The sequence below is a fragment of the Mercurialis annua genome, linkage group LG1-X (genome assembly GCF_937616625.2).
Source record: "Mercurialis annua linkage group LG1-X, ddMerAnnu1.2, whole genome shotgun sequence".
In the NCBI taxonomy this organism is placed as follows: domain Eukaryota; kingdom Viridiplantae; phylum Streptophyta; class Magnoliopsida; order Malpighiales; family Euphorbiaceae; genus Mercurialis; species Mercurialis annua.
In genome coordinates, this window is record NC_065570.1 from 7,303,642 (window position 1) to 7,331,364 (window position 27,723).

General features: G+C 31.0%; 3 protein-coding genes across 5 annotated transcripts; all 3 read right to left on the reverse strand.

The window, feature by feature from the left end:
• Positions 1–4,598: 4,598 nt before the first annotated feature.
• Positions 4,599–8,664, reverse strand: LOC126666196 (beta-glucosidase 24-like). Of its 2 annotated transcripts, none has more exons than XM_050359196.2 (13): positions 8,475–8,664; positions 7,866–7,935; positions 7,713–7,771; positions 7,549–7,624; positions 7,343–7,420; positions 6,836–6,923; positions 6,492–6,747; positions 6,226–6,344; positions 5,899–6,122; positions 5,634–5,665; positions 5,513–5,546; positions 5,192–5,294; positions 4,599–5,045 (listed from the first exon to the last, which is right to left on the reverse strand). In XM_050359196.2, exons 1-13 carry the CDS (start codon positions 8,628–8,630, stop codon positions 4,811–4,813), a joined length of 1,530 nt encoding a protein of 509 aa, XP_050215153.1. In that variant the 5' UTR covers positions 8,631–8,664; the 3' UTR covers positions 4,599–4,810. The 2 variants fall into 2 exon arrangements, with proteins under 2 accessions (XP_050215153.1, XP_050215152.1); XM_050359195.2 differs by having other exon boundaries at positions 5,444–5,546.
• Positions 8,665–18,849: 10,185 nt separating this feature from the next.
• On the reverse strand, positions 18,850–24,099 carry LOC126653620 (protein SIEL). 2 transcript variants are annotated; one of them, XM_050347566.2, is made up of 9 exons: positions 23,333–24,099; positions 23,163–23,243; positions 22,760–22,993; positions 22,223–22,414; positions 21,630–21,770; positions 21,348–21,437; positions 19,881–20,419; positions 19,340–19,776; positions 18,938–19,134 (listed from the first exon to the last, which is right to left on the reverse strand). In XM_050347566.2, the coding sequence occupies exons 1-9, from the start codon at positions 23,960–23,962 to the stop codon at positions 19,124–19,126; spliced, it is 2,355 nt and encodes a 784-aa protein (XP_050203523.1). In that variant the 5' UTR covers positions 23,963–24,099; the 3' UTR covers positions 18,938–19,123. The 2 variants fall into 2 exon arrangements, with proteins under 2 accessions (XP_050203516.1, XP_050203523.1); XM_050347559.2 differs by having other exon boundaries at positions 18,850–19,776.
• Positions 24,100–24,262: 163 nt separating this feature from the next.
• LOC126653635 (uncharacterized) lies at positions 24,263–26,057 on the reverse strand. Its single transcript, XM_050347575.2, has 5 exons — positions 25,726–26,057; positions 25,110–25,174; positions 24,964–25,024; positions 24,678–24,824; positions 24,263–24,600 (listed from the first exon to the last, which is right to left on the reverse strand). Exons 1-5 carry the CDS (start codon positions 25,988–25,990, stop codon positions 24,476–24,478), a joined length of 663 nt encoding a protein of 220 aa, XP_050203532.1. The 5' UTR covers positions 25,991–26,057; the 3' UTR covers positions 24,263–24,475.
• Positions 26,058–27,723: the final 1,666 nt, after the last annotated feature.

Consider the following 27,723-nt stretch of genomic DNA (forward strand, 5'->3'; position numbering starts at 1 on the left):
ACTCCCAAGTTATCCGGGCTCCGAGGTCCTGCCCATGAGCGCTCACTCGTGTACCAGATCTGGGGACCACAGAAGATCTTCTGACAGGTACGTGAGGAATGTTCCCTCTGACACACCTAACAACCCGTGCCTCCCGCAGGGATATTCTACCACGTCAGCATAACTGATTTTTGGGACCACTGGGCTCACAGCCTGCCAGCAAGGCAGGTTTGTCCTTAAACCCTAACTATAAATAGAGGGTTTAAGGACAAACCCTAGGTAATTTTCTTTTTCTCTACTCTAAGCACTCTCTTTTCTCTTCTTCTTCCTTTACCTCAAATCTCACTTGAGCGTCGGAGTGAACGTCCGGTGACCCCCACCGGAGTTCTTTCTGACCTCTGTCTGCTTGTGGTGTGCAGGTCGTTACAGCTCGGATTTAGTTTGGTGATTCATCAGGAAGGATATAGAATTCAATTCTCATCAACGAATCGCTTAACGAATTGTAATCACAATTCACCTAAATACCTCAATTGTTGTATAACCTTTTGATTATAATATAAATTCTTAATCCATATACCGATCTCACATACTCACATCTATATCATCTTATATATCCATCATTCGCATCTATTTCTTTTCTCTCTAATGAACCGTCTCTTTTTTCTTATGTTGCTTTAATTTTATAAAATATAACAAATAGTTAACTCTTTTTCATTTTTATTTTTAACGGATTAAAATTTATCGACGAAGCGTATATCAATTTATTGTTTTTAAAATAAAAAAATCTATTAATAAAAAAATGTTTGATTAGTCAGTACATATAATTTGATTACTAGAGGGACACGCATCGACCAATTAAATAAATTAAAATAGTCATATGCTAACACATGAGATTTTTTTATGGTAGTTAAAACAATATTTATGCATCTCAAATAAGTTAAAGTAGTCATATGCTATCAAACTGATAATATTACAAAGTAAAAAATTGTTGTTGAAGACATCCATTACAACTTTTAAAATAAACAGAATTAGATTGACTTTACTTGCCATGATTTTTTTTGGCAATCAAATAATCTTCCATTAAAATCAAGTAGTTACAAGTGTAAAAATTTAGAAAGGATATTAACCATTTCTAATGACCTAACATGGAACAAGATGTAAAATTTTGATTCGCAGATCGCCTTATAAAATATAAATAAAAATTACATAATTGCTCTATCACAATAAAATCCAATTATCCTCTGTCTAACAGAAAACTCACAATCCTTCTTAAGAAAACAAACAAACTTTTCATGTAGAAAGGACAATTAATTTTCGTAAATAAAGACAATCACTATAAATTTTCTTTTGAAAAATCTCTCAAGCCCTAGTAAGTTTTCTTTTTCTTATTCAATTGGGAGGTGGTTTTTGGCCAAAAATCACCTTCCAAATATCTTAGATTCAGTTTTTTTTTTAATTTTTTTTCATATTTTTTGTTTTTAGCGTATATCAAATTCAATAATCGTAAATCAAGAATAAAAAATAGATCGAAAACCTTTCAACAATAAAAATAAAATAGTTTATGTCTATCATAATTTTTAATATTATATTTTATTATTTGTTGTCGTTTTGTTTTGTAAACGAGGGTTTGTTAATGGTGGTTAAATCGGATGTCATGAATATATTTTATGATATTAAAAATAAGTTTGTTGGAGAAATTTTACGGATCACTGCACTTTATTTGCAAAACAGTTGATGATATATATTTTTATTTTTATAATTAAATATGCGAAAAAGCAGCGAGTGTAAGCATAAATTGTCTGTTCCATGTTAGTTTATTGGATTGGGATTCTCTCAAGTTCAAAATGAACTTGTGGGGTCATGTTCATGATCTAAACCATTCATTGTAAAATGAATGGTGTAGATTAATTTGATTAAAATCGTACCTTTTTGATCTACATCGTTCATTTTATAATGAGTGGTGTAGATCATTAAACATGACTCCCTCAAGTTCAAAATGAACTTGAGGGAATCTCAATCCAAGTTTATTATATTTATTTTTTTAATTTTTTCGAATTTTTTACACACATAAATTGTTTCATATTTAATTTAATAAAATCTAATATTTTTTTAAAAAAATAACTTCAAGAAAACGATAATTTATTTGGTTCAACCAATACAGCATATGTCTACAGAAAAAAAAGAAATTAATTCTATTATCATAAGAACATAGTTACAATAAAGTTACATTAAACATTTATACTAAAACACACAATATTATCCTTTTATCTAATTTCATATTGATTTTCATCTTAAAAACGTTTCTACACAAAATCTCAATTTATCATATACTTGGTCTGATTCACGGAGTTGAGTCGACCATCAAAACAAATTAAGAGACCAACTTTCTGACTAGAGCTGGTTAGTCTTCCAAATATAATTTCTCAAAACTAGAAAATCCTGAATCTCCATAGTGACAATTAACTCTAAAAGAGACAAATACAAATAAAAGATATTTCATGAAAAAAATGTTTTCATTATCACCAGTAGAAAAAAGAATAAACAAAGAATAAAGGGCAAAAGAGAGGATTTTTAAAAGAAGAGTGAAGGAAAAGAAAAAGCAAAAGGGAGGGAAATTAGAGAAAAAAAGAAAGAACAAGGATTATCATGTATAGGAAAAATCATTTTCAACAACATTTATTCTTGCTCTATATATCCTTAAGATTAAAGTTCGAAACCGTACAGTTTTCGAGGAGATTTAACTTCATATTTCATTTTCAATCAAGATTTAAAGTGGGAATTATCTGTCTCCATAATTAGATAGAATTGGAAACAAAAGAAATATCATGTTGACCGTTACTATTTCTTTGAATAATATTTAATAAAATTATTTTAAAACTGAAAATAATTGAATTCTTTTTTCTTATATTTTTTCAACCGCACAGATCGATATGTAGAATATTAAAATAAATAAGCGGACGATTTTTGTGTCATAGCAATATCCTTTTTGTTAATGCCATTATGATCAATACACATACGTCTCATTTAACTACTAATGTTAAAACATATAATCTTAACATGATATAAATTTAAAATAAATAACACAGCACGATACAATTAATACGTTAGGATTAATGACAGAACTAGAATGGAGCTAGATAGAGTGGCCGTCCTATTCCGATTTTGAATAATTGCTACCGATAAAATAAATATTTTATAATTTTCTTTTTTAAAAAATTGAGCCAAACATGTTGTTTGGTCTTAAAAAAATTAAAAAACGCCAAACAACATATCATTCCGCCTAAAGAAAGATAGCCAGACAACATATAGTTCAACCAATTTTTTTTTCCACATGAATAATTTTTTTTGATTCTGCCACTGTAAAGATAAATAAGCAACACAACTAACACAATTAATACGATCCATTTAACCTATAAAGATATTTAAAATAGATTAAATATGATTTTAATTTCAAATTTACCATTTCATACTCAAATTATTAAATTTTAATATGATTAATTATATTTATATGTTAATGTATTTTTTTTTATGTTTTTATGAAACTATAATCTTTTCATTTCTAAGATTATTAAAAGTAGTTAAACGGATTGTGCGGATTTGCAAGTCAAACTGCGATATGATTACTTATTCTGTGTCATACATGGATCAACATGTGTTTTGCTAATCGCAAAGTTAATTTATAAAGGGACGATGACAAAACTATATAAAATTTTAAAAATATTTACAAAAGTATTTGTAAACTTTTTTTATTTACAAAAATACGACTGATTTAAAATTAATTACAAAAGTATTAAAAAATGAAAATTAATTACAAAAGTACGATTTGTATAATGTCGCTATAATTATGGTATAATTTTGGAATACTAAAACTATAAATTAAATAATTTTAAAATAATATTTGGTTTATTATTAGTATAATTTCAGTACATTTTCGGTATACCGATTATAAATTTTTATATATATTTTTTAGTTGATAATATGTATATTTTTTTTATATGTACTTTTTACTATAGTTGGTAATGAACTAGAGAATTTGTATATTGTTGATATAATTTTAGTATATTGTTAGGTTAATATTTAGTATGCGATGTGGTGTAATGTTGATGTAATAATATAATTTCAGTATATTTTGATGTGTACACTTTTGGTATACTGTTGGTATAATTTTAGTATATTATTAATTTAATTTTTAGTATACGATTTGATGAAATTTTGGTAAATTTTCATTTAATATTAATGAAATCTTAGTATGTATAATATCGGTATAATTTTGGTATAATGTTGATAAAATGTTAATATAATGTTAGTTTATTAGTATACTGATAATATACCCACATTATACACCATATGTTTGATATTATTTTTTTATTTTTTTGTACTTTTGTAAATATTATTAATATTTTTGTAAATGAAAAAAGGGTGTAATTTCCTTGAAACAACCCGCGCAAAAGTTTTAATTATTTTACTATCAGGCCTATACTCTATTCATAGATCTAACCAATGAGAAATAAACTCTATATATATATATTGAATTTCTAGTTTCTAACATCTGATTGGTTGGCTTCGTACATACTAAAATTATATAAAGAAGAAGAAGAATTACCCAGCTACGCATACTATTCATGGAAAACAAAAAGAACTTCAAATAGTCATACACAAATACACAATATTACATTCTGGAATCTCTTACACTCTTGAGCATAACAAACTCATTCATAAATCTAGACTTCAACAAAACCATATATAAAAACAAACTAAACATATATCATGTTTTAAAATATAAATTATCTGAGTTTATCTCTCAGCACACTGTAATAAAAGCATTGCATTATTAAACATCATTAGCGTTCACCGAAGCGTCTTCATTGATCGCGGCGGATTTCAGAGTACGGTATCCACTGTCGAGGAAATTTTCGAACCAGTCGACTGATGTTTTCGGAAGTCTGGTGAGGTTGTTCTTGTAGTCTATGTAGTACAGTCCGAACCTCACTGTATAACCACTTGCCCACTCATAGTTGTCCATAAATGACCATGCAAAATAACCTTTTACTGGGACAGTGTGATTGCTGCATTCCAAAAACAAGTTTATTACAAATGTAAAATATTTATTTTTGCATTTTGGTCGGACCAGCCGGTTGAACTAGTCCGACAGTTGGATTCTAAACTAATAGTCTTTTTAAGAAAATCAAGCGAACAAAATATATGAACTCACTCAATAGATCCGAGCACATTCCAGAGATGGGATTTGTAGTAATCTTTCCTCCAAGGATCATCGAGATTATCTGGGGATGTTTCATTTTTGGCTTCACCCATACCTATAATTATAGTAGAAAATTTGAAGAATATATAAATAGCTATCAATTAATTTTATGTCTAATAGAGTGAGAATGGCCTACTTTTTATTAAATGTATATCTGAAAAAAGAGTTATTTGCATATTAATGAGAATCATAAATTGGACTTGCCATTTTCAGTAATATAGATTGTTGGATTGCGGTACACATCTTTGGTATAGTTCAAAAGATATCGGATACCTTGTGGATAAACATATAGCCATTCTACTGAAGTCTGCAAAACATATAATTTATCAGATAATAAAATTATTTTCTGTTTTTATTTTCTTTTACTGTGAATTGATTTTTTTAGCACACTAACCGGTTTACCAATTGGTACACCATTCTTGTAAGCTGTAAAAAAAAAGAAAAAACATATTATTCGCAAGGATGAGATATTTGATGAACTAACAATAACTATAATATATTAAATTTAAGTTGTCAATAAACTTTCATTTTATTTTGATATAAGAAAAAAAATTATTAGTAGCAAAACTCGATTATCATATAGATTTAATTTGATTTGAAATCGCTAAAAAACTTTCCGTTGTTAATAATCTTGAAGTTCAATAAAAGTAGTTACGTACCTGTTACATTGACATGACTATCAGTTGAGTAACTAAGATGAGTTGGATCAGGATCAACACTAAAATTTGAAGAAGCATAATATCCAGTGTAGTAATTTAAACCAAGAAAGTCAAATGTTCCTTTGACGAATTCAGATTCATGACCCACAAACTTTGGCAATCGATCTCCAACTAGCTTTTGCATGCTTACTGGATAGTGACCATAAGTCAAAGGATGCAAGAACCTATAATAATATTAATAAACAATTAGTAGATATATATTAAATTGAAAAGAACCATACATTTTTATTCTTAATTAGCTTAATTATAACTTGGAAGATGACTTACCAACCAAGCACGAAGTCAAGAGACCTTAGAGATGCTTTTCGATCATGGTGATCCTCAGAGTTATAGGGTTCATACCAATTGGAAACAACTGTTACTCCGATCTTGCCTTTTTGGTTTACCTTTGCACATGCATTAATATAGTTGAATACAAAAAAAAAAACACTTAAATGTTAATTTTTAGAATTAAGTATAACTTAATTTATTTAAGAATTAATAGTATTTAATTTTATGACAATACTGTTAGAGTTTGTTCTAGTATAATATACCTGGAATTTCTCCCTATATAGTCTGGCAGCAGTTGCATGAGCAAAAAGAAGATTATGGTTAACTATGTAAGGTTCTGTGGATGAATTTCCAGCTTGACATGCTTTATTCACCCAAGTTGAACATCTCCCTGGGGCCAAAGTACCCCTGTCGTAACCCATTGATGAGAAAGTCCATGGTTCGTTTACAGTTATCCACTTTTTAACTCGATCTCCAAATTTTTCGAAGCAAAGTTCTGCAAAATCTTTGAAATCTTTCCTGTAATAATCACATACATAAATATTTTTAGTTAATAAAATTATGCATTATCGACTCAGAAGCTGTGAATTAATTAATGTATACTAACACTATGTCACGGCTTAAGAAGCCACCATATTTATCTTCTAGGGCTTGAGGAACATCCCAATGAAAAAGAGTTACAAATGGCTCCATATCTACAATACATGAGAAAAAAATTAAGATCAGTCTACAGAAATTGCATGAATTATATCATTAAGAAATTCTTATTTACATTAGCACCATGTATAGCATGATTTTTAAACATCATTGACTATAACTTATTTTTATTATGATTTTTAAATCTTGTCAATTTTGTTTAATTTTTTTTCGAGTGTTGCCATATATATCTCGGCTTGTATGGAGCATTTCTTGTATGATGAGGTTTTCCCTGACTTGCACAATAAAAATTCATTACTAGAACAAAAAGACCTCACTTTATCGGACTCTCTTAATGATTTTTTTCCCAATTAGATGTGCAAATGAGTTATAATTATTGATCAATAATTTCACTTCGCTTATAATTATTACAGAAAATCATTTGAATCCATCAAGAACAAGTTTGTAGAGTTGTGACCTTGCTCTATAAGCTCATTGATAACCCTATTGTAGAATTCAATCCCTTCCTCGTTAACTCCTTCTCTTATCCTTCCGCCTGATATTTTAAAATTTTAAAAAGGAACGCAAAATAAGTTAATATAGCATAGATATATACACACAAACACGCTTACATATTCACATGCAAAGACAAGCTAGGACAAGAATTAGTGAAGAAACACGTACTAGGTATCAACCTAGACCATGAAATGGAGAATCTGTAGGCATCGAGACCCATATCTTCCATCAATTCAATATCATCCTGCAATGAAAGATCCATATTAACTTAGATGGATGAGAGAATTAGAACTAATATATATTATAGTATATACTTTCAGAAAAGTTGATACCTTGTAGCGGTCGTAGGAATCATCTGCTACATCGGCATTGCTACCATCAGCTATCCTCCCTACAAAATTATTTCATGCAAATTATGTTAAAAAATCAACTTTATAAATATTATTTTTATAATGTTCACCACCATAAGTATGAAAATTAAAGACCTGGTTGCTCGTGGGAAAATGTATCCCATATACTAGGTCCTCTGCATTTCTTGTTTGCTTTACCTTCAATCTGAATTCACATTATAAACATAAACATTAGATTGATAAAAGAATTAGGTAAAATGATTTTTAAAATCCACAATGATCATTTTATCAAACATATTTCGGAAATATAATTTGGACATGTTAATTTGCCAATTTTATAAATTTGGATAAATATATCTAAACCTCAAATTATGTCTATTTTTAAGATTTATTTTTATTAATTTTTGATTCCATTAATAATTATTTTATACGATTTATCTTTAATTTCACTTCAGTAAGTGTTATTTTGGTTTAAAATAAAAATTTATATCTGAAAATAGATTTTAATTGATGGTCACATATGTTTGTTCCAATTTGTGAAATTGATGTACAAAATGTTCAAATCAGTTTTTAGAGGTATAAAAACAGTAAAATTCTGAATATAAAAAATTACTTTGTCTATTTTTTACAACGCCTATCAAATATTAATTTATAATTTTCATATAATATTATAACAGTTTTAAAATTAATATTAAATTATCATTGTTATTGCCACATTATTATATATATATATATATATATGACCTGATAAGCAGAGGTGGAAGATCCAAAAATGAAGCCAGGTGGAAAATAACTGCGATCAAAATCCTGTGGGATGTCATCATCTGCTATTGCTGAGTGTGTATAAGCCAGTAAGCTTATCATAAGAATTAGTAAAACAATGGACCGTGTAGTAGCCATATTATTTATCTGAATGGTTTATGTTTCTGAGTTGCCAATCAATTAATGCCCCTTTTTATAGACTTCCAAAAGCATGAAATGGAATTACGTGTAGTGCATGGTTCTTTTTTAGTGATGATTATAGAGATAAGTTGGTCCTACATGCCAATTTCACACATCTTTGATCAAGTGCATATAAGTAATTAATTATCCAAAAAAAAGAAGTACACATTAGTTACTGTTTTTTTTGTGTGTCTTGTATATTTACAAAATCATTGAATAAATAAAAACCCAAAAATTAAACCACTAGTGTTTTACGGGGTTAAACTCTCGGTTTATCTGAAATTATAGAAATGAAATTATATTTCAAATCGTTAAAAGAAGTCATTCAAGTATGATTTTATTGGCAATGGGAGGTAACTGTGGCCATATCAATTAAATTTCATTACAAAAGAATATCGAATTTTTCACCAATTACAAAATGGGTATGAAATTACTATTTTTCTTTTAAAGAAAATACTAAATCAGCCCGCACGGGTTTGGTCTAGTAGTCTAAGTCTCAGCCATTTGAGCGCCAAAGGTCGCGGGTTCGAATCTCGGCTACGTCCTTTCTTAATATGGAGTGGTTGAGGTTGGGTTGATGGCCATTATAGTCCGGAATTACCAGGTATGTGGGCTTGCGGCCGGTCCACATTCCGGGGTTTGATAATGATATTAAATTTCGGCTCAGTAGAGTGAGTTCTCATCACCAAAAATAAAATACTAAGTTATATCTTTTTTTATATTCTTCGCATACAATATAGGAAAAAACGCAACATTTTAGAGCGTTTTTCACTGAGTGACATTCCGTTGTAATAAAACCATAATTTAGTGATCTTTTTGAAGCTTTAGAATATAATATCCATTTTGTGATTTTAGCTAAATTGAATGGCCCGAAAAAATTAATATCCGCTTCGTGGAAAAGAAAAAAAATAGAAAACCCATTAATGTAAACTAAATTTCTATAATGTAGAAGGGATCTATCCTCACAGTCATGTATCTCTGATCTATCCTCATGATTACTACAATTAAAAATTATAATTAGACACTCGTCTAAAATCTTAAATGTTTTTTTCATGAATTTGTTATCTAGTATTAGTATCATTCAGGAGCGGATCCAGGAGGTCGAGGAGGGTCTGCCGACCCTTCTTGCCGGAAAAAATCAAGAACTAGTAACACTGCACTGCTATGAAGCACGAAAATTTCGACAAAATTGCGTGTCACGTTTCGGAAACGTTTCAGAAACCGGAAACTCTCAGAAACTCTCGAAAACTCATAAGAAAACATTTCGGGCCTTTTCCATAAATAAAAAAAATTATATAATTATAAAAAAACCTAAAAAATCCCCGATAAATAATTTTTATGAATCAATTACCTACAGTTTTTATTATTTACGTTATCTATAATATAGCTTATTTTCTTATTTTTGTTGGATTTAATTATGTTTTATTTAATTTATTAATTGGCATAAATATATAAATAAAATTTAATATATATAGAACTTTATAATTTCTAATAATATAAATATATCCTTATTTTTTTATTATTTACACGTTTCCCCCACGTTTCGTGTCCTTCATTTTAAAAATTCGCCGTATCCCTGTGTCCGTTTCGTGTCGTTTCCGTTTCCCGTTTCCGTTTCCGTGCTACATAGCTGCACATCAACAAAATTACAGAAATAGGGGCAGGTTTTTCTTGTACGGGTAGTTACAAGTGCTTGTTACGTTTTCCGGAACTGCTCTTAAAACGTTGGTTGTTTACTGTCGTTTGATTTTATCATCTATAATCAAAATGTCTAGAGCTAAAATCTTATATGACGGACTAGGTTAAAGTTAAAAGCATGTACCAAAATTCTCTCGTTTGGATATGACATGATAGAGAATGTCAGCAATTCATTCATCTTTATTTAGTTGTTGATCTGACAATATCCCACTGTTTTTTTTTCATGTATTAAGCTCTATTATTCAATACAAGGAAGATAACATATTGTCCTTCTTCTCTAAACCGGTATTCAACATTTTTTTTTAATAAATAACCGGTATTCTACATGGTACTAGAGCTTTTAGAGATCAAGATTCTAGGATTTGTAAAATAAATTTACCGATTAATCAACACGAATTAATTCTTTTTAGCTTTTTTTTTTCGAGATTAAAGAATAAGATGAAATTCCAAGGCATATATGAGTTGCTAAGGCGCTCTTCTAGTTTAAGTGAGGTCGCGGGTTCGAACCGTACTCATGTATACATAATGCAGCCGTTTAAAATTTGGGATCAGAGTTTTACCTTCCGCAAGAGACCTACCCGGCTCGAGTGGAGATTAGTCTGAATGTAGAAGGTTTAAAGGTACCGTTTCATAGTTGAAAGTCGTTCAGCACACCTCATAATCAGATAAAAAAAATAGAATAAGATGGAAAGTAAGGTCACACTGGGAGCAACAATATGTTTGACAATCACAATCAAGAACGATCCGCACATGCTTACAATGGCTATCATTTGATGTTATACACTAATAAATTATTATAAAAATAACGGATAGTTTTTTTTGATAATTAGACAAGAGGAAGTGTTTGTGGGTGGAATTCAATCCATGACTTTAATATTTTGTGTCCAATATTTATATCATTTGAGATACAAATTGTTGGTAAAAATAAGGGATAGTTATACCACCCCGTGAGTTTTAGCCAAACTTGCTCTTTCTTGTCTCACGTTTTAATATTCAATTATTTACCCCTCAATATTAACCAACTATAAGATATTCCTTTTGTCTTCTAATTTTATTAGTTAATTTAGTTATAAGATTAGATTATTTTTTTAAAAAAATCAACCTCTAAATTTATTTTTTTCAAATAAATTAAAAAAAATTAAAAATTTAAAATTCATAAAAAATCCAATATTTCGTCAAAACAAATTAAAATATTAACATAATCCAAATTTCACGAAAACTTACAAATGTTATATAATTTTATGAAAAATAATAAAAAAACTACGAAAATGTCTTTTTGATAAATTTAATTTTATAAAGTAATTGTCAGTCGTGTGATTGGCTCTCCAGTACGTCAACAAAAGGCGGTTGCACATGGAAGCACGGTACCATATTGAAAATTTAAGAGCAAATTACTATGAAGCCCCTCATATTTGACATAATTCACACTTTAATCCCTCCTGTTTGAAAATTTAATAATGTGGCCCCTCACTTTTGCTTCTGTCAATATTTTAGTCCCTCCATCCAGTTTTAGTGTTAGTCAACGAAGTTAGGGGACTTATGGGTAAATTAATTATCAAATCTGAGGGACGAAATCTTTGATAAAAAAAAAGTGAGGGGTGAAATCATTGAGAAAAACAAAAGTGGGGGACCATATAATTTCGTTGACTTCGTTGACTAACATCCAAAATGGATAGAAGGAATAAATCGTTGAAAAAACTAAAAGTAAGGGGCTATATAGTTCAATTTTCAAACAAGAGGGACTAAACTGTGAATTATATCAAATGTGAAGGGTGTCATAGTAATTTGCTCCTTAATGGTAACTCATGGAGCCACGTATCACAATTATTGTAGGTGTGTGAGAGTCACATGCAAGACCGTCAGTAAAAAAATATTATTTCCTGTTTCTTTGAACAATATTTCACTTGATTTGAAAAAAAAAATATTAAATTTTAAAAATAAATTTTAAATAAATAATAAGAAAATTTATTTTTAACAATATTCTGAATATATAGAATTAAAAAATTTATATTAACAACACTTATGGGCACTTCACTCGCTAGAATAAAAAAAAGGAATAACCGATTAAAAATTCCACGTATAGGTCACAACTATAGTAAGAGTGGGAGTTCCCGTATATCGTCTTCGCCGACATTTTATTTTACCTAAAAAATAAAAATGATGGTTGATCAGTCGGATGTTAGATATGGCAACCAATAACGAGATTGCAATAGGCTTTTTATGTCATGAATGTTCTCTTTAATAAAATCGTCATGACCAGACTTTTTACCATATAACCTATATCTGAAAAACTGGAACACAACTATACTTCCATTGCTTACAATTTATTTCAATTGGTTCGAATTTTATGTAGTAAAATTATTTTTGGACTTGTTTCGAATTAACAGAGGTCAAAATAAACGGGATTTTTAGATCATGTCAAAATAAATATTTTTTCGAATTAACATAGGTCAAAGTGAATTGTACTTTATTTTTATTAAGGTAAAATGACCTTTTTTATTTTTTATTTTAATTATTTTATCAAATGTATTCTTAAAATATTTGGTCAATATATCCCGTTAAAATAAATATTCAGATTGTGTCTAATCCGACGTAAATTGCTTATATGGATTTATTTGATTGATCAAAATAGAAAAGAAAATTTTATATTGAATTGAAATTTAAATATAATTGTACTAATTTATAAAATTGACGAACTAGACTTTCCAAAACTTTTTAGAGATATATTTAATAAAATGTTCAAAGTTATAAATAAAAAAATTATTTTACCTTTATTAATAACTTTTTATCCTTTTTATTTATATTTTAGATATAATTGTCGTAACTCTAAAATTAAAGCATCAAAATGTTAAAATTATTTTTAAAACATATTTTTATCAATTTAATTATAGTAATGGATATATAAAATCATTTTGTCAAAAAAAAGTATTATTTAAAAGAGAATATTATCTCTATGGAATAAAAAAAGTGAAAGTGATATTATCTTCTACTTAAAATAAAGTTTTCTCATCAATTTTATAAATCTTCTTGCTTAAAATTGGCCAATTCATCATTAATAAAGAGAGACAAAGAATAAAGGGGAAAAACAAGAGGTTTTCAAAAGAAGAGGGTGTAAAAAGAAAGAAAGAAACAAATAGAATGCATAGCAAAGGTCATTTTCAACAGGATTTGTACTTGTACTTTGCTTGAGATTAAAGTATAAAACCATATATAGTTGTATTCTTAGGGAATAAATTTTTCATGTTTGTTTTTGAATCAAAAGCAAGACTTGAAGTGGACATATATCTTCATTTGAGCGTTAAAAAGGACTGATTAATAGTTCCAAAAGAGATGATGCATAAGGACATAGGATACAATCATACAAGGGACTAAGGGAGAGTCGTGGACTCATGGCAGCTCCTACTATCCCCAAAATTACAATTTGGCCTAATAATTTCATTATTTCAAATGTTTTCTCTTTTTATTGTTATTATTATAATAAAATATTCATTGAATGTGCAACTCGGCGATTCATCCGCTCCACTCAGTCTTTATTCTTTAAATGATTCCTTTTAAGAGAAAATTAGAAATAAATTTTCTACTGAAAGCACTTCAAATATGCGCTCCATAGATACTTCCATCAAAAAAATAGCATGATTCATAAAGTATATGAACAAAAACTCTAGTACGGGTGATTAAATATTCATAAAGTAAGACAATCCATAAAAGAGAAAAAAAAAACCAACAGATCTCAGACATGTGATTACTCTCACAAAACAAAATTAAATGCTAAAACAAGAGAGAAATCAGAGGGTGGGGAAGTGATTTGAGCCAAAAACAAAAAGACCAAAATCACCTCCTTTGGAAGTTGTAGCTAAAATTTCTAAAAACAGTGAGAGAATTTAGAGAGAAGGTAATAAAATATGGGATTTTTAGACAAGTACCTATAAAACACCTAAATATTCTCAAGAGTACCCTTTGACTAAGATTACTTGAAATTTACGGTTTGACCAATTTCAGTTGCAAAACTAAATTTTCTAATAGCAAATATACGATTTATCATAATTGTCGGGTGAGGAAGTGAAGAATCTAATGTGTCGGACTTTCAAATTGCTCATGGTGCGTGATGCGCATCGAGGCTCTATTAGTTGGTCTGTGAGAGAAACAAATGCAATTTTGAAGTTACAGATTTTCACCCAAAAAAATTAAGGTCATTGATTACAATGACGATGAAGATTAAAGGTCTAATAATAATGATGATGATCAAGATGGTGATAATTTTGAAGATAAAGGTAATACGATGGAGATTTACTGAGCAATTCTTCCACTGCTAAAATCATAGGTTTGGGGACGACGATGGCGGCGACGGGCGGTTGCTTTTTGTTTCCTTTTAACCGCCGATTATGGTCCTCAACCTAATGCTTTCAACCCTGTATATTCAACCAAATATTTTTTGTCTTATTCTTTTGGATTTTGTTGATTTCTTACATACTCTACCCACTGCTTATGTATTTGTTCTTTCCATTATTGATTGATATGTATTTTTTAATTTACATTCTCAATTGCTTGCATATATTGTTATTAAGGATCAATTGTTAGTGATTGTTATAAAAAAATAGCGGGATTAAATCAAGTATAAGCATATGTTTGATATAAATTTATCTAAATATCTATAATTTTGTTGGGTACTGGAAAATTGGAGCAGATTATAGATTTTTGTTTTATGATAATGCTAAAATTGTAAGTAGATGTAATTAAATTATAAATTTTTGGGCAATCATTTAGTAAACCTTTAGTAACCTATTAACAAACCTAAATCAATATTATCCTGATTTAAATTGTTTTATTATCGGTAAATATTAGGAAACCTATTAGTAGACGTTTTTGAAAATCCTGGGTATCTTAATAGTACAGACGGAAATTCGTATCTAGAAAAATCTTCAATGTTAGAACAAGTTACACATTTTTCTCTAACTCTCATTTCTTAATTTATAATAAGTTGGTTCCATGAATATCGTATATAGAGCGGGTCTTAGTAAGAATTTTTGAAATGGCGAAGCTAATATAGCTCTAGAGAGAGGAAAACCTTCATAATGTTGGAATATTAAACCTATAGGAATACTAAAGGGATGTAAAACTTCAGGGATGTTTATCGGTTATCTTTGGGTTACCTAATAGTTGAAAGTGTAATCTATCAGTAAAAATATTTGGTAACCATTTAGTAAAGCAATAGTATCTCGATTTAAATTGTTTTATTATCGGTAAACATTAGGAAACCTATTAATAAATTTTTTTGGAAATCTTGGGTATATTGGGTATTTTAATGGTGCACATATTGTTATAGTATACTCATACAAAGTGTTATTATTACTAAACATTTGTCTACTAGTTCACTAACAGTTTATTAATAGTTTACTATCGGTTTACTTAAAAATCTATTAGTAAACCTTTAGTAACCTTTTTAAAAACAAATTTACTATCGATTCGTTTTCAATTTACTATCGGTATTATATGCATACACGGAACTAGTTTCAATTTGTTTTAATAGTTTACTAATAGCTTACTATCAGTTTACTAATAGTCAACTATCGGTTTACTATTAATATATCAAAAACGAGTTCATTTTTAGTTTTAATTCGGCTTACTAATAGTCAACAATTTATTTACTATCAGTATTATAAATATATGCAAAATTAGTTTATCTTTTGGTTTACTAAACGAGTAGTTAACTTACGGTCTACTATCAATTAACTAATAGGTAGTTAACTATTGATCTACTATCAATTTACTATATTTGTTTGTCCTTTACGATTGCGACTTTGCTGCCTATTTTTCTTAAAAGATGGAAATAATATTTTCAAAATTAACTATAAATTTATCGACGGTTTACTCACGATTAACTAACGTTGTACTATCACAAAATTTATATTAATTTCTTAAAAGATGGAAATTAAATATAAATTTATCGATAATTTACTAACAGTGTACTATAAATAAATTTATTAATTTTTTTAAAAGTACAATATGTTTAAAATACACAATTCAAATTTACCAACACTTTATTAACCATATAATCATAATAAAAATTATTACAAAATTTTATTATAAACCCTTCCGCCTTCACCACCGCAACAGCAACTGTCAAACGAAACTTAAATCGTCTTTTTTAAAATCTAAAATTATTGGTTAACCATTAGTTAACCATTGGTTAACCAACGGCAAACCTGGTCCTAAAAATTACAAATCAAAAATAGCAACCAATATTCATAGGTTTAGAAAACAATCCTATACAATAAAACAATCCTGTACAATAAAACAATCCAAACAATCAACTAAAACTGAAAATCCATATACTAGACAATCACAATTTTAAATCTTTTTTTTCATTTTTGTCTTTCTCGCTCCCGCATTCGTCTTCTTAACTTCAACCTCTTTGTCACTCTCAATATTTTCAGCCATCTTCATGTTCCCATATTGATACAAATAGAAATGCAATACGCTCCCGCTGTTGATCAGTAGAAATAATACTTTCACCAAACTTGTCATCAAGTGGATTCAATCCCTTCACAAGTTTCATTTTTTTTTTGCCTTGACAAATAATATTAGCTTGGCATCAAAAACTTTATAATCAGAAACTATCTTCAAAATTTGCTGAATTTTTTTAAAAATATATAAAATTAGTAACCTTTTAGTGAACTGTTAGAAACTATTTAGTAAAAAATAATAGAATAATGGAAAGAGAGAGAGGAAACCAGAAACTGTTTACAATTTGCAGATTAAACAACACAAAAAAGAAACGATAGATGACGATGGCTCTGAGTTGTTTGAAGGAATTGATTTGTTTGTGCCTTGTCAATTGGCAGTGCTTGATGAACAAAACAAGCATCTCATATATTCAATCAAGGTGACACGCCTCCGCCGTCGCCGTCGCCGTCGCCGCAATACTGAAAATAGCAGCGTACCTCTCCATCTCAACAACAACAAAATTACTCTCGACGAAAACCTCTTCTCTGGTCTCGTCGTCGTTGCCTCTGATCTCCAAATCCAATCATCTGATGATTCTATTGCAGCCTTTACTCATTCATTAGTTGATTTCAATTCGATCACAACTAAATCAAATCCAACATCGTAATCCCTAGCCAATTCAATGGAAATTTCGCGTCATGGCCGAAAAGATCTCAGCGAATATATGATTCTCATCTGAATTGATTGACACAAAGATATCTACTCTACTTTGCAATACAAATCGTATATTTCAAAAACCTGAACAGTAAAAAAATCAAAGAAAATATGTAAAGAAGAAAGGAAAAAGATAGGTGAGGTGATTTTGCAAAATATTACGCGCGTCTGTATAAGTGAGAATAAATAAGCTTTTGATGGTGCTGGGCCGAATTTCCTCATAAAATATTGATTTATTAGTTTCGTCCAATCCATGGAGATGGAAAAAATAATCAACCAATTTACAAGCTTATAAATTAGTACTACAATGTCAAATGAGAAGGTAATAAAAATGACAAGATGACTAGTATTACAATGTCAAAGGAGGTGAATTTAAGGGAGAAAATATTGATTTTATCTATCTACTAATGACTATTATTCAAAAAAATTGCATATAAAGTATTGACTTATCAGTTTCGTCCAATCCGTGGAGATGGAAAAAATAATCAACCAATTTACAAGCTTATAAATTAGTATTACAATTTACAAGCTTATTACAAACCGAAAAGAGAAATTATATTACAATGTCACTGCAGTGCAGTTCAACTAAACCAAGACATCTCCTATTATCTTCAACACTGCATTTAGTTGGTACGTCTCTTCGATTCTACTGAAAATTTTGTTTGCATCAGGATTGTACTTGGTAAAAGATATAAAATTTCGATCCAGATACAATAAATCACTGCAAGAAAAACAGTTACTGTACAAGACGATTTTCTATCATTACCAAACTGTTAAAAACTATGTAAAATAATTCGAAACCTCTAAATATAAGGAAAAAAATACACAATGATCAGAAGGAAAAATACGCAATGCATATGAAATCGACATACCGTAACCCCATCCCCATAGCACTATCAGAGAAAAACCATATTCCAAATAACTATGATCCAAGTCTTCCAGGTGTAGACTAGACCAGGTCACCATCAGTGGATTTCTTGCCTATACCAGTTTCTTATACTAAAAAAAAATCTTTAGGCATAAAATCCACTCGTATAAAATAATCCACAATAAAGCTGGTCTAACCAATAAAATTTGGATAATTATTTTTATCGAAACCAGATTTTTATAGATTAAAGAACTCTATTATTATTAAATTATAGAGTTCACTCATGTTAAAAAATGATCCGCTGTAGATCCTGTCTAGGCTCAAATATCTCCATGTAAAGCCAGTTCCATGATCAGCAGAAGTACAAAAAAATATGGTTAATCATCTTTTGATGCACCAAACCCGTAAAAAGTAACAATAAAGATGTTTTAGGGGAAAAAATGCAAGCACCAATAGAAAACCAGTAGATGCTAAAACCTGCATAGATAAACTTCTTTTTCGGGGCAAATATACAGTAATGGATGTTTTGGACCGCCACAGATTTTGACTGAATGAACATCTTCAAAAATGCATTCGATTCCAATACAAACTCTTACCGTGAATGAACCTATTTTAGGAGTTCTGTGAAAGGGTGCAACAAAATTAAAATTATTAGCCTCACCATAGCCTCGAAGAGTGTTCAGATCCAAAAAGACAAACTGTGTCGACTCTTCACTCATTGCCATCCTCAGCCATAACCTGGTTTCACTTGAAGTATTATGCAAAGTGATCATTAAAGGTATACCAACAGGTAATCCTGATATAAAGGGAAGAGGATTTTCAGAATCATTATTCTGAACATTCAATTCTGCATACAAATGCCTCACTCCTGCGCATAAACTGAACTGCTCGATAGAAAATCGATTAACTAACTCCATTAACGCAAAGGGACTGCAGGAAATACCTCCAACTGAAGTGGCACTTCCATGCAGAGTTCTTTTAACTTCCCCAACAAAATTGGAGAGCTGAATAGATCCTTCCTCGTGAAGAAATTCTAGACGTGAAATTGTAGCAGACAGCCTTTTCAAAGTAGTACGGTAGCAGCAGATTTCTAGTTTAAACAACCTCAATATGCATGCCAAAACCACAAGCTCCAAGACATGTGACTCCTCTTCTTTAGAGAACCCTATGAACTTACATCTCATTTCTCTGAGCTTCCTTTCTAATTTACCTAAGAGAATCTCCAACTCTCCAATTTCGTAAGACTGGCCCTTCCGCACAATGTGCCTCCAGATCTTCGCAAGCAGTGTCATTATTTTAATATACTGTGACATAAACGCCAAAACACTGGTGGATTCTGAAAATGATGAAGCAATCATTGCCACTTCTTCCTTGCAAGCCCTACGTTAACAAAAAAGAACTGGTAATGTACAAAATGGAAGACATAAAATAAGGCAATAAAAATGGCAAGATGTAAGATGAAAGAAAATAACTAGATTAAGAACCTCAAAGTCTTTAATGCTGTATCAATGCAACTTGATTGCACCAACTGCCACACATCTTTGACATTTGCGACCATTAAATTCATAGACTTCCTCATTTGGTCATGCTCATCCAGTTGGCATTCTGCATATGAGTCCCCTACATCCCCTGATTCAACTGATATTATAGAATGAAATTCTGATTTTTCAACGCCTGTTTGCAGCAATGGTGTCAAAACAGGATCGCTAGCATCTATCACATTATGAGTCCCAACATAAGCATTAATTGAAGGAAGAGATGGTTCTTCCCCTTCAACTTCCATATTAGAAGAAACAGGAGCTCTACTGCACTGAAATAAATATTCCAAAAGGGCGTCTTGGTCCAGAATATCTTTCAGTGCAAAAGAGATCCGCCCTAGCAGTGTAACTGCATAAGAGAAAAATCTAGGTGGAATACTCTGGCACCTCTGATCACCTGAGAGTGGAGCTGAGATGGAAAGTACAAGAAATGCAGCTATTCTTGCACTATCCAGGCTTATATTTCCATTAGAATCGGGCTCTATCTGAATGAAATAAGTAATTTAAAGGTTGGAAAAATGAATATTAATATGCGATGAATGTGATAGATGCTGTTTTTCTTTCAATTTAAGGTTCAGTAGATGAAAGATGGAAAATATATGTAAAAGTAGATGATTAAGAGTTAGTTTTTTCTCTCAAGTTCTTAATTTTAATGCAAAAACAGAAAAGACGGATAAATTGCAAAAGATTACTAACAATACAAGGAAGGAGAGAGAAGGCGAGGAGAAGAAATAAAACTATGTCCTCTCTATTAGAGACAGGAGAACCAGATATTAAAACTAAGCACGCTAGTAGATGATGCAGTACTAAACTTATGCAATTGATGATTAGCACTAGAAAGAGACCTGAACAAAAGAGTTATATAACAAACATGTTTTGAAAGTTACTGATTTAGTGAAAATTTGTAGACCTTATCGTTCAGGAAATCTATGGATTTACAGAAGCAGAATAGCAATATGATATTTCCACCATATCCCCGTATCCTCCATAGTTTTTTTTTTTGATGAATTGTATCCTCCATATTATTCATTTGACATTTCCTACAAATATAATTGGAAAAAAGAAAAGAAAGTAATAAAATGTGTACTCTTGCGATTTCTAATGTTCCATATAGCAAAAGATACATATGTTAAATCGTAGACATACTTGTTATTAATAATTGAACACAATCACCACATAGTTAGCTGGTAAAGTGTTTAATGGAGCGTCTTTTATCCAACACTACTCAGCACAATATATCCATACGGATAAAAATAGGCCATAAATGGGGACACAAGCCAAAGACTAAGATAAAATCGTCCCAAAGATTGCACTCATTCAAGGAAATCAAACTAGGAGTATAGCAAATCTTTTACTAGGAAATTATTCAGTATCAGAAGTCGAGATTGAAAACATGTATATAATTATGCTAACCTCTCGAGAAACCTTCTTGATAATGCTTGCTGTGAAATCTTTATGGCTTCGCCCCATATAAAATAAAACGGAGAAGACATCATCTTCATCCTAGAAATAAAAGAAATTTAAACGAGTTTGAAAATAAGATAATCTAAAATCAAAATTATGTGTGGGAACATGTATCAGATGCTTTTCTTTTTTCAGGGTTCTCTCTACTGCTTCTTCAGTACGCATAGGTGGATAATTAGAATGCATCATGCAAGACAACATTCAGAGAACAATGGTGGAGAAGCAGCGTACCTGAGGATACATATCCAAATTCTCAAGAAGGCTGTCTATGGATAGTTGAAACAGCTCCAAATTGGAAAGCTTCATTAGTTTAAAAACTTTTCTTGCTGAAGATCTTATTACATCATTAATATCCACCAGAGTGCCAAGAAACTGCAAAATGCAGCAACTTTTACCTTATTAGGCAATTATAATAAGAAAAGAAGGAATCTTCAAAAAAATAATCTTTTTTTACAGATTAGAAGTTATAGTATAATAAGAACACTATACATTTGTGACACAAACTAGATGGTTGAAATCATCAGTAGTTACAGTTCAAATAAGGGTCACCAGTAGTGGCACAATCATTTAATCAAAATATCAACTCAAACAAGCCTCAAATCCGTACTGCATGGATCTGAAACATGGATCCATTACTCATATTGAATTCTATCCATGGTCGACTTTCTACAGTCATATCAACATGCCACCTCATTATTACAGAAAGTTGTACATTGTCAAATTGAATTTATTGCATTTCGTAAGCAGATTGGAGATGTCAACTATAGGCATTCTGTACAAAGTTTGGAATGTATTTAGAATTGCAAAGAATTACAAAAACTCACCATATGCATTTGCATTTCCTGTACATCTAGACAATCAGAGGCAGCCATATGATGCAGTATTTCTAGAACTTCTAACCTGACAACCATGGAATTATCGTTGAGCACGTCCATCAACAGATTTAAGGCCCGAGCAGCAAACTCAGCAGAAAGAATGACAAGCTTATGCAATGAGTAACAGGCAGACCTTCTCACCTTCAAGCAACGACAATAGTGTCATGGTTAAAATGAACACAGTACAAAATAAGCTTTAAATTGCTCAGAAAGAATATATTATAGCTCAAAGATGGCTCTTATTGAGCTAATGTCTAACTTGTAATACCATGACTGTATTTCAATAATACAACAATCTCATACACATGATATATTTCAGGAAAAAGAGATTGAAATACAAAAAATTTGCATGTAATATAACTGTGTATAAATATGTCGGTGATCAGTATAAGACAATGCTGGGATAGCAGAATTAAGAACAGGAACAAGAAAAGACAATATCATCTCATATGTAGCTGTATGACGAGCACATTTCAATCGATTTACCTCATAAAATTCATCCTCAAGCCCATGCACAAAAGCTCCAGCAGCATTTGCTACCAAACTTTTTAACTTTTCTGCAGTGTGGAGACTATGAGATTTCTTCTCCTTCGCGATAGGTCGGACTTTCTTGGATAGAGTTTGTAACAGAATTTCCTCGGATACCATTTGTATCTTCCCAACCGCACTAAAAGCTGCGACCCTTACGCCCATACTCATATCTCTTGCCACAGAGCATAGCTGCATATATATTAATGAAGAAGCTAATTTAAAACAGAAAAACCCCCCTGCATCATAGTCCTATGTTGAAAATGATCAAAACAATCTAAATGAAAACAGTATGCGCTTCATGAGTAGAAGTAAAGGTAATAAACAGCGTAAATCTAAGAATAGCTGAATTCTTTTATACCTGCATAAATACAGTATCTGACCAATCTTTTTTATTTTCCTCTTGGTTAGCTGCTATAATCATGAGACCCCATTCACTGACCTACATTATCAAAAACACCAATCTGTCAACTTCCTCAAAACTACGCAAAAATAATAACAAAATTAAAACTTCAGAAATCACATTCTCACCAAATTAACAGCAGAAAACCGCACACAATCATCAAAATCGTTCAAAAGCTCAACACCACGCGAGTAGCAACCTTCAATCACACTCTCATTATCCTCAAAAACCACTCCACATTTACACAATCTAACCAATCCATCCAACGCCTCTTTTCTCACATAAGGATACGGATCCTTCGTAAACCCTAGAAACAACGTCAACAAAACCTGCACAGATACACCAAATTTATCTCCATTTTTCAGTAGCCACAGCCTGTTAGAAACCGTACCACAACTGAAACACATGGACACAAAGAGTCCATCGTCCAGCTCAATTTTTAAATTTGGATTCTGCTCCGAAATTGAAGCGAGTGCGGTGAGTGAGTCGAGGTCAGTGGGAGGACTTGAGTGGATAGAGTTGAAAATTGAAGAGGAGAGGTGAGGGCGGTGTGAAGCGAGGTCAGTGAGTAGTTTGAGAATGTGGCGGCGAGTTGTGAGTTTGAGTGAGCGAGTTAGGGTTTCGAGAATTGAAGTGATTGTGGAAATTGAAGTGTGGGGATTGACTATGAGTGATCTTATTATAGTTAGGGATTGTTGAGAGGGTGGGTCGTCGTTGTTGAGAGAGGATTCGCACGTGGTCCACATGTATTTCTCCATTGATGCGAGTTTTTCTGGTATTTCTTTCGCCGGAATTTTCAGTCAAGTCGCTCCATTGAGGGTTTTTGAAATGAGGAGTTGCCGGGAACTGGGAAATGATTGTCTAAACGCGCGCTCTTTTTCTGTTTTTTTTGGTATGTAATCATGAGGTGTTCTAAACAGGTTTCAACTATGAAACAGCGCCTTTAAAGTTTTTACATTCAGATTAATCCTCTCTCGAGTCAGATAGGTCTTTTGTGGAAGGTAAAACCCTTACCTCAAATTTCAAACGGCTGCATACATGTATATTAGGAAAACGTCTTATCAATTGATCTACGCTTTCGAGTTTTTCTTATTAGTATTATCAAGAAAATGAAGCAAATAATACAGGGCTCACTTAGATTATACTAGCTTCCGGGAAATTAATTTCCCGTTTAGACTTTTACTTCCCAGTAAATACAAAACTTAATAGAAAAATAATATCGAATATTATAAACTCAATAGCATGTATAATGTTTGTATCACAAATTGAAGTCAGTCTTCATTTCCATCACCTGGGCTACTATTTGTCTCTTCTTGATCTTCAGATTCTTCTGATTCGGTCGCAGCTTCTGCATTCTCCAGCTTGGTCGCACGAAACACTGCCAGGTGAATATCACCTGACCAAACCCATCACAACATTAAATGGTCATTCTATAGCTAACAAATGTAGATAATACATAAATAAAATACGTACCAAATATAATAAAACTTCCAGATGATGCAGTGGCAGCAACTCCTGGTCTCAGTCGTTTCTCATTGATGAATGTCCCATTAGTACTGTCTAAATCCGTTACCAAAAGATTTTCTCCCTTCTTCTGGATACGGGCATGAAGACCAGATACTGTCAAATTATTAATTAGGAAATTAAGCTTCGTAAAATCTAATTCAAACATGTTGAATTAATCATTATTAACGCTTATCGACGTTTATTAATTCTAATTAACTCAACATTTAACAGAGTAATACCAAATGATGCGTACCTGTTGCGACTGGAATCACCATTTCTGCCTTCTCTGGAAGACGGCCAACAGTTACCTGATTCTGGTAATTTCAAAATTTGATGAGTTAGCTTTTTGTTTGAACTGGTTTTAAATTTATTTATTTAGAGACTATATAAAATACTCACAGAGACAAGTTCAAATGCGTCTGGCATTTTAACCTTATATCCTATGTGCCTTGAATCTCCATCACCTATAATAAATTATTCCTTCCATTTGAAAAAGTAGCAAAAAGAACTCATCCATGATAATAACAGCATATAATTGAAAGATTTGAAAATATTATTTCACATATTTTAGGACAAATCGTACCTATTTTGAACATAATTTTACATATTTTAGGCCATATTTTATTAAACTCAAGTCGAGCTTGAGCTCGAACTTAGACAATGTAAGTCTATTCGAGCTCGAATTCGAGTTTGGCCTAACACAGGCACATCTCGGCTTGTTTACATCTTCAACTGTAAAACAAATTAAAGCTCCATAACACTAAATTGAATAAGTTAAACATCATGATTAAAACAATACTATAAAAATTTCAGTGAATCAAAATTAAATATACGAAGTACGTACTGGCCACAAAACTTACTATAAAATTTTAACACAAAGACATAGCAGTGTTTGAATTCAAAACCTCTATTAAAACTATCCAATTTAAATTTATATATCGATGCATTACACAATAAAATTACTCAATATAATCAGTTATCAGTAGAAGCAATGGATGGGAGCAAAAGAACTTACCAACAGGTTCAAGAAGCCATCTAACCTGAACATCAGTGACTGTGCTTTCAGCTTTAGAAGCATGAATAGGACCAAAGCTCCTGTTCTTTTTTGCTTTAATTCTTAAACCATGTAGCTTCGAAAACTGGTTAATGTTTGAAGATTGCAATGAGATTGAATTATGAACAAGAAGAGATGTTTTAGAATGAAGAATGGTTGGTGATACAGAAGCTGAGCAGCCAGTTAGCTTCGGATGGGATAGAGACTTTGCTGCTGTTATGTCCATTATTATTAAATTTATTTTGCAGAGCAACAAAATAAATTGTGTGTTAATATGAATGTGATGACAAGAGAAAAAAAAAGGGTGTGAAGTTGGTTGGATAAAAAGTTTTTTTGGCTACAATAGTTGAAATATGTGGCATCTATTTAATGCCTTTACATAGAATGTGGATAACCAAATCCCTATTTACTTCAATTCTATACTAAAATTTAGTTAATTTATAAACAAATGGTTTAATTGCGTAAAAAATCACAAACTTTAGCGTGTTTTGCAAATTTAACATAAACTTTCAATTTTGTCAAATTAATACACAAACTTTTAATTTTTGACAATTTTAGCAACAATCAATTTTTCGTGAAAAAAATGTTGATGTGTACACCGGAATAACCACTATTCCGGCGTCCACATCAGCATTTTTCTCTATTTTTTTGAAGGAAAATTCATCGGTGCTAAAATTGCAAAAAATCTAAAGTTTGTGTATTAATTTGCCAAAATTGAAAGCTTATGTTAAATTTGCAAAACACGCTAAAGTTTATGATTTTTTACGCCATTAAGCCTAAACAAATTAATTTTATAAGTTATTTAATACTGATTTAATTAGTTTTATATAAATTAATTTGAAATAATTTGTATGCAGTTCATTTAAATTAAATATTTCATATTCATATTTTTATGCTTTTATTTCGGTTTTTCAGTTAAAAAATATTAAAAGTTTATAGAAAAAATGATCGTTTATTCTCTTAAAATTTGTGCACTTATGTCTTATGGTTCTGAAAGGTACAGATAGACCACTAACATGTTTTAATGGGCTCATAGGAGAGAGAAAACATCGTTTAGCTTAAACGTCACTAAGTCGACAAAGATAAAATTCAGCCCACAAGCCCGAACAGCTACCTCGGATCACAAATCCCGAACAGTAGAGCTCGAACTGCAAAGCCTGGCTTACAAAGCCAAAGGCCAAACAAGAATGAAGAATAATTACCAAGATAATAACAACATTTATCTCGTATGTGCCGGTCAGAGGTTAGATGAATGGTTTTAGGTTTGATTGGGTTTGATTAGGTTTGATTGAATTTGGTTGGGTTAGATTATTGATTTTTTAATTATAAATTTTAGAGATATTTTAGGCATTTCTTTTGAGTTTAAGGGGTTTAACAAGCGCCGTCATTAAACTTAAGGGGGGCGGGGCAGGGTGTTTAGTAACTGTTTTTGAAACTTAGGGAGTTCACGGTAAGAGGATCCTAAAGTGAAAAGTTATGGGTGATTAATGATTATTATCCCACAATTTACACCTATTTTTTTTTTTCTCTTTTCTTTTTATACTAAACCGACTTGATCATCGGAGTGAATAGCCGGACACCTCTCCCGGCATCAATTCTAATCTTTGTTTGTGTGCTTTTCAGATCTTCGTGTCACCGTAGATCTACCTCAGTACTTGGTGATTTATCAAAACCGCTCCTCCCATATCTATCAAGTATAATTCTACTAGCATAAATGTGTTTTATTTGGACTCTGTCGGTCTCGATATGCTTCGGTTAGAGTCTATGATCTAAATCTCTACTTTTGTGGGCTTTTGCACTCAGATTCTAGAGATTTTTAGACAAATACCCTTAAAATGATAAAATAATCTCACACATACTGATTGACCAGGTGTGTTAAATAAATACGGTTTGACTGTTTTAAGTTTCAAATAATAAACTTTCAAATATAAAAAATACGATTTATGCATTTTACCCAGA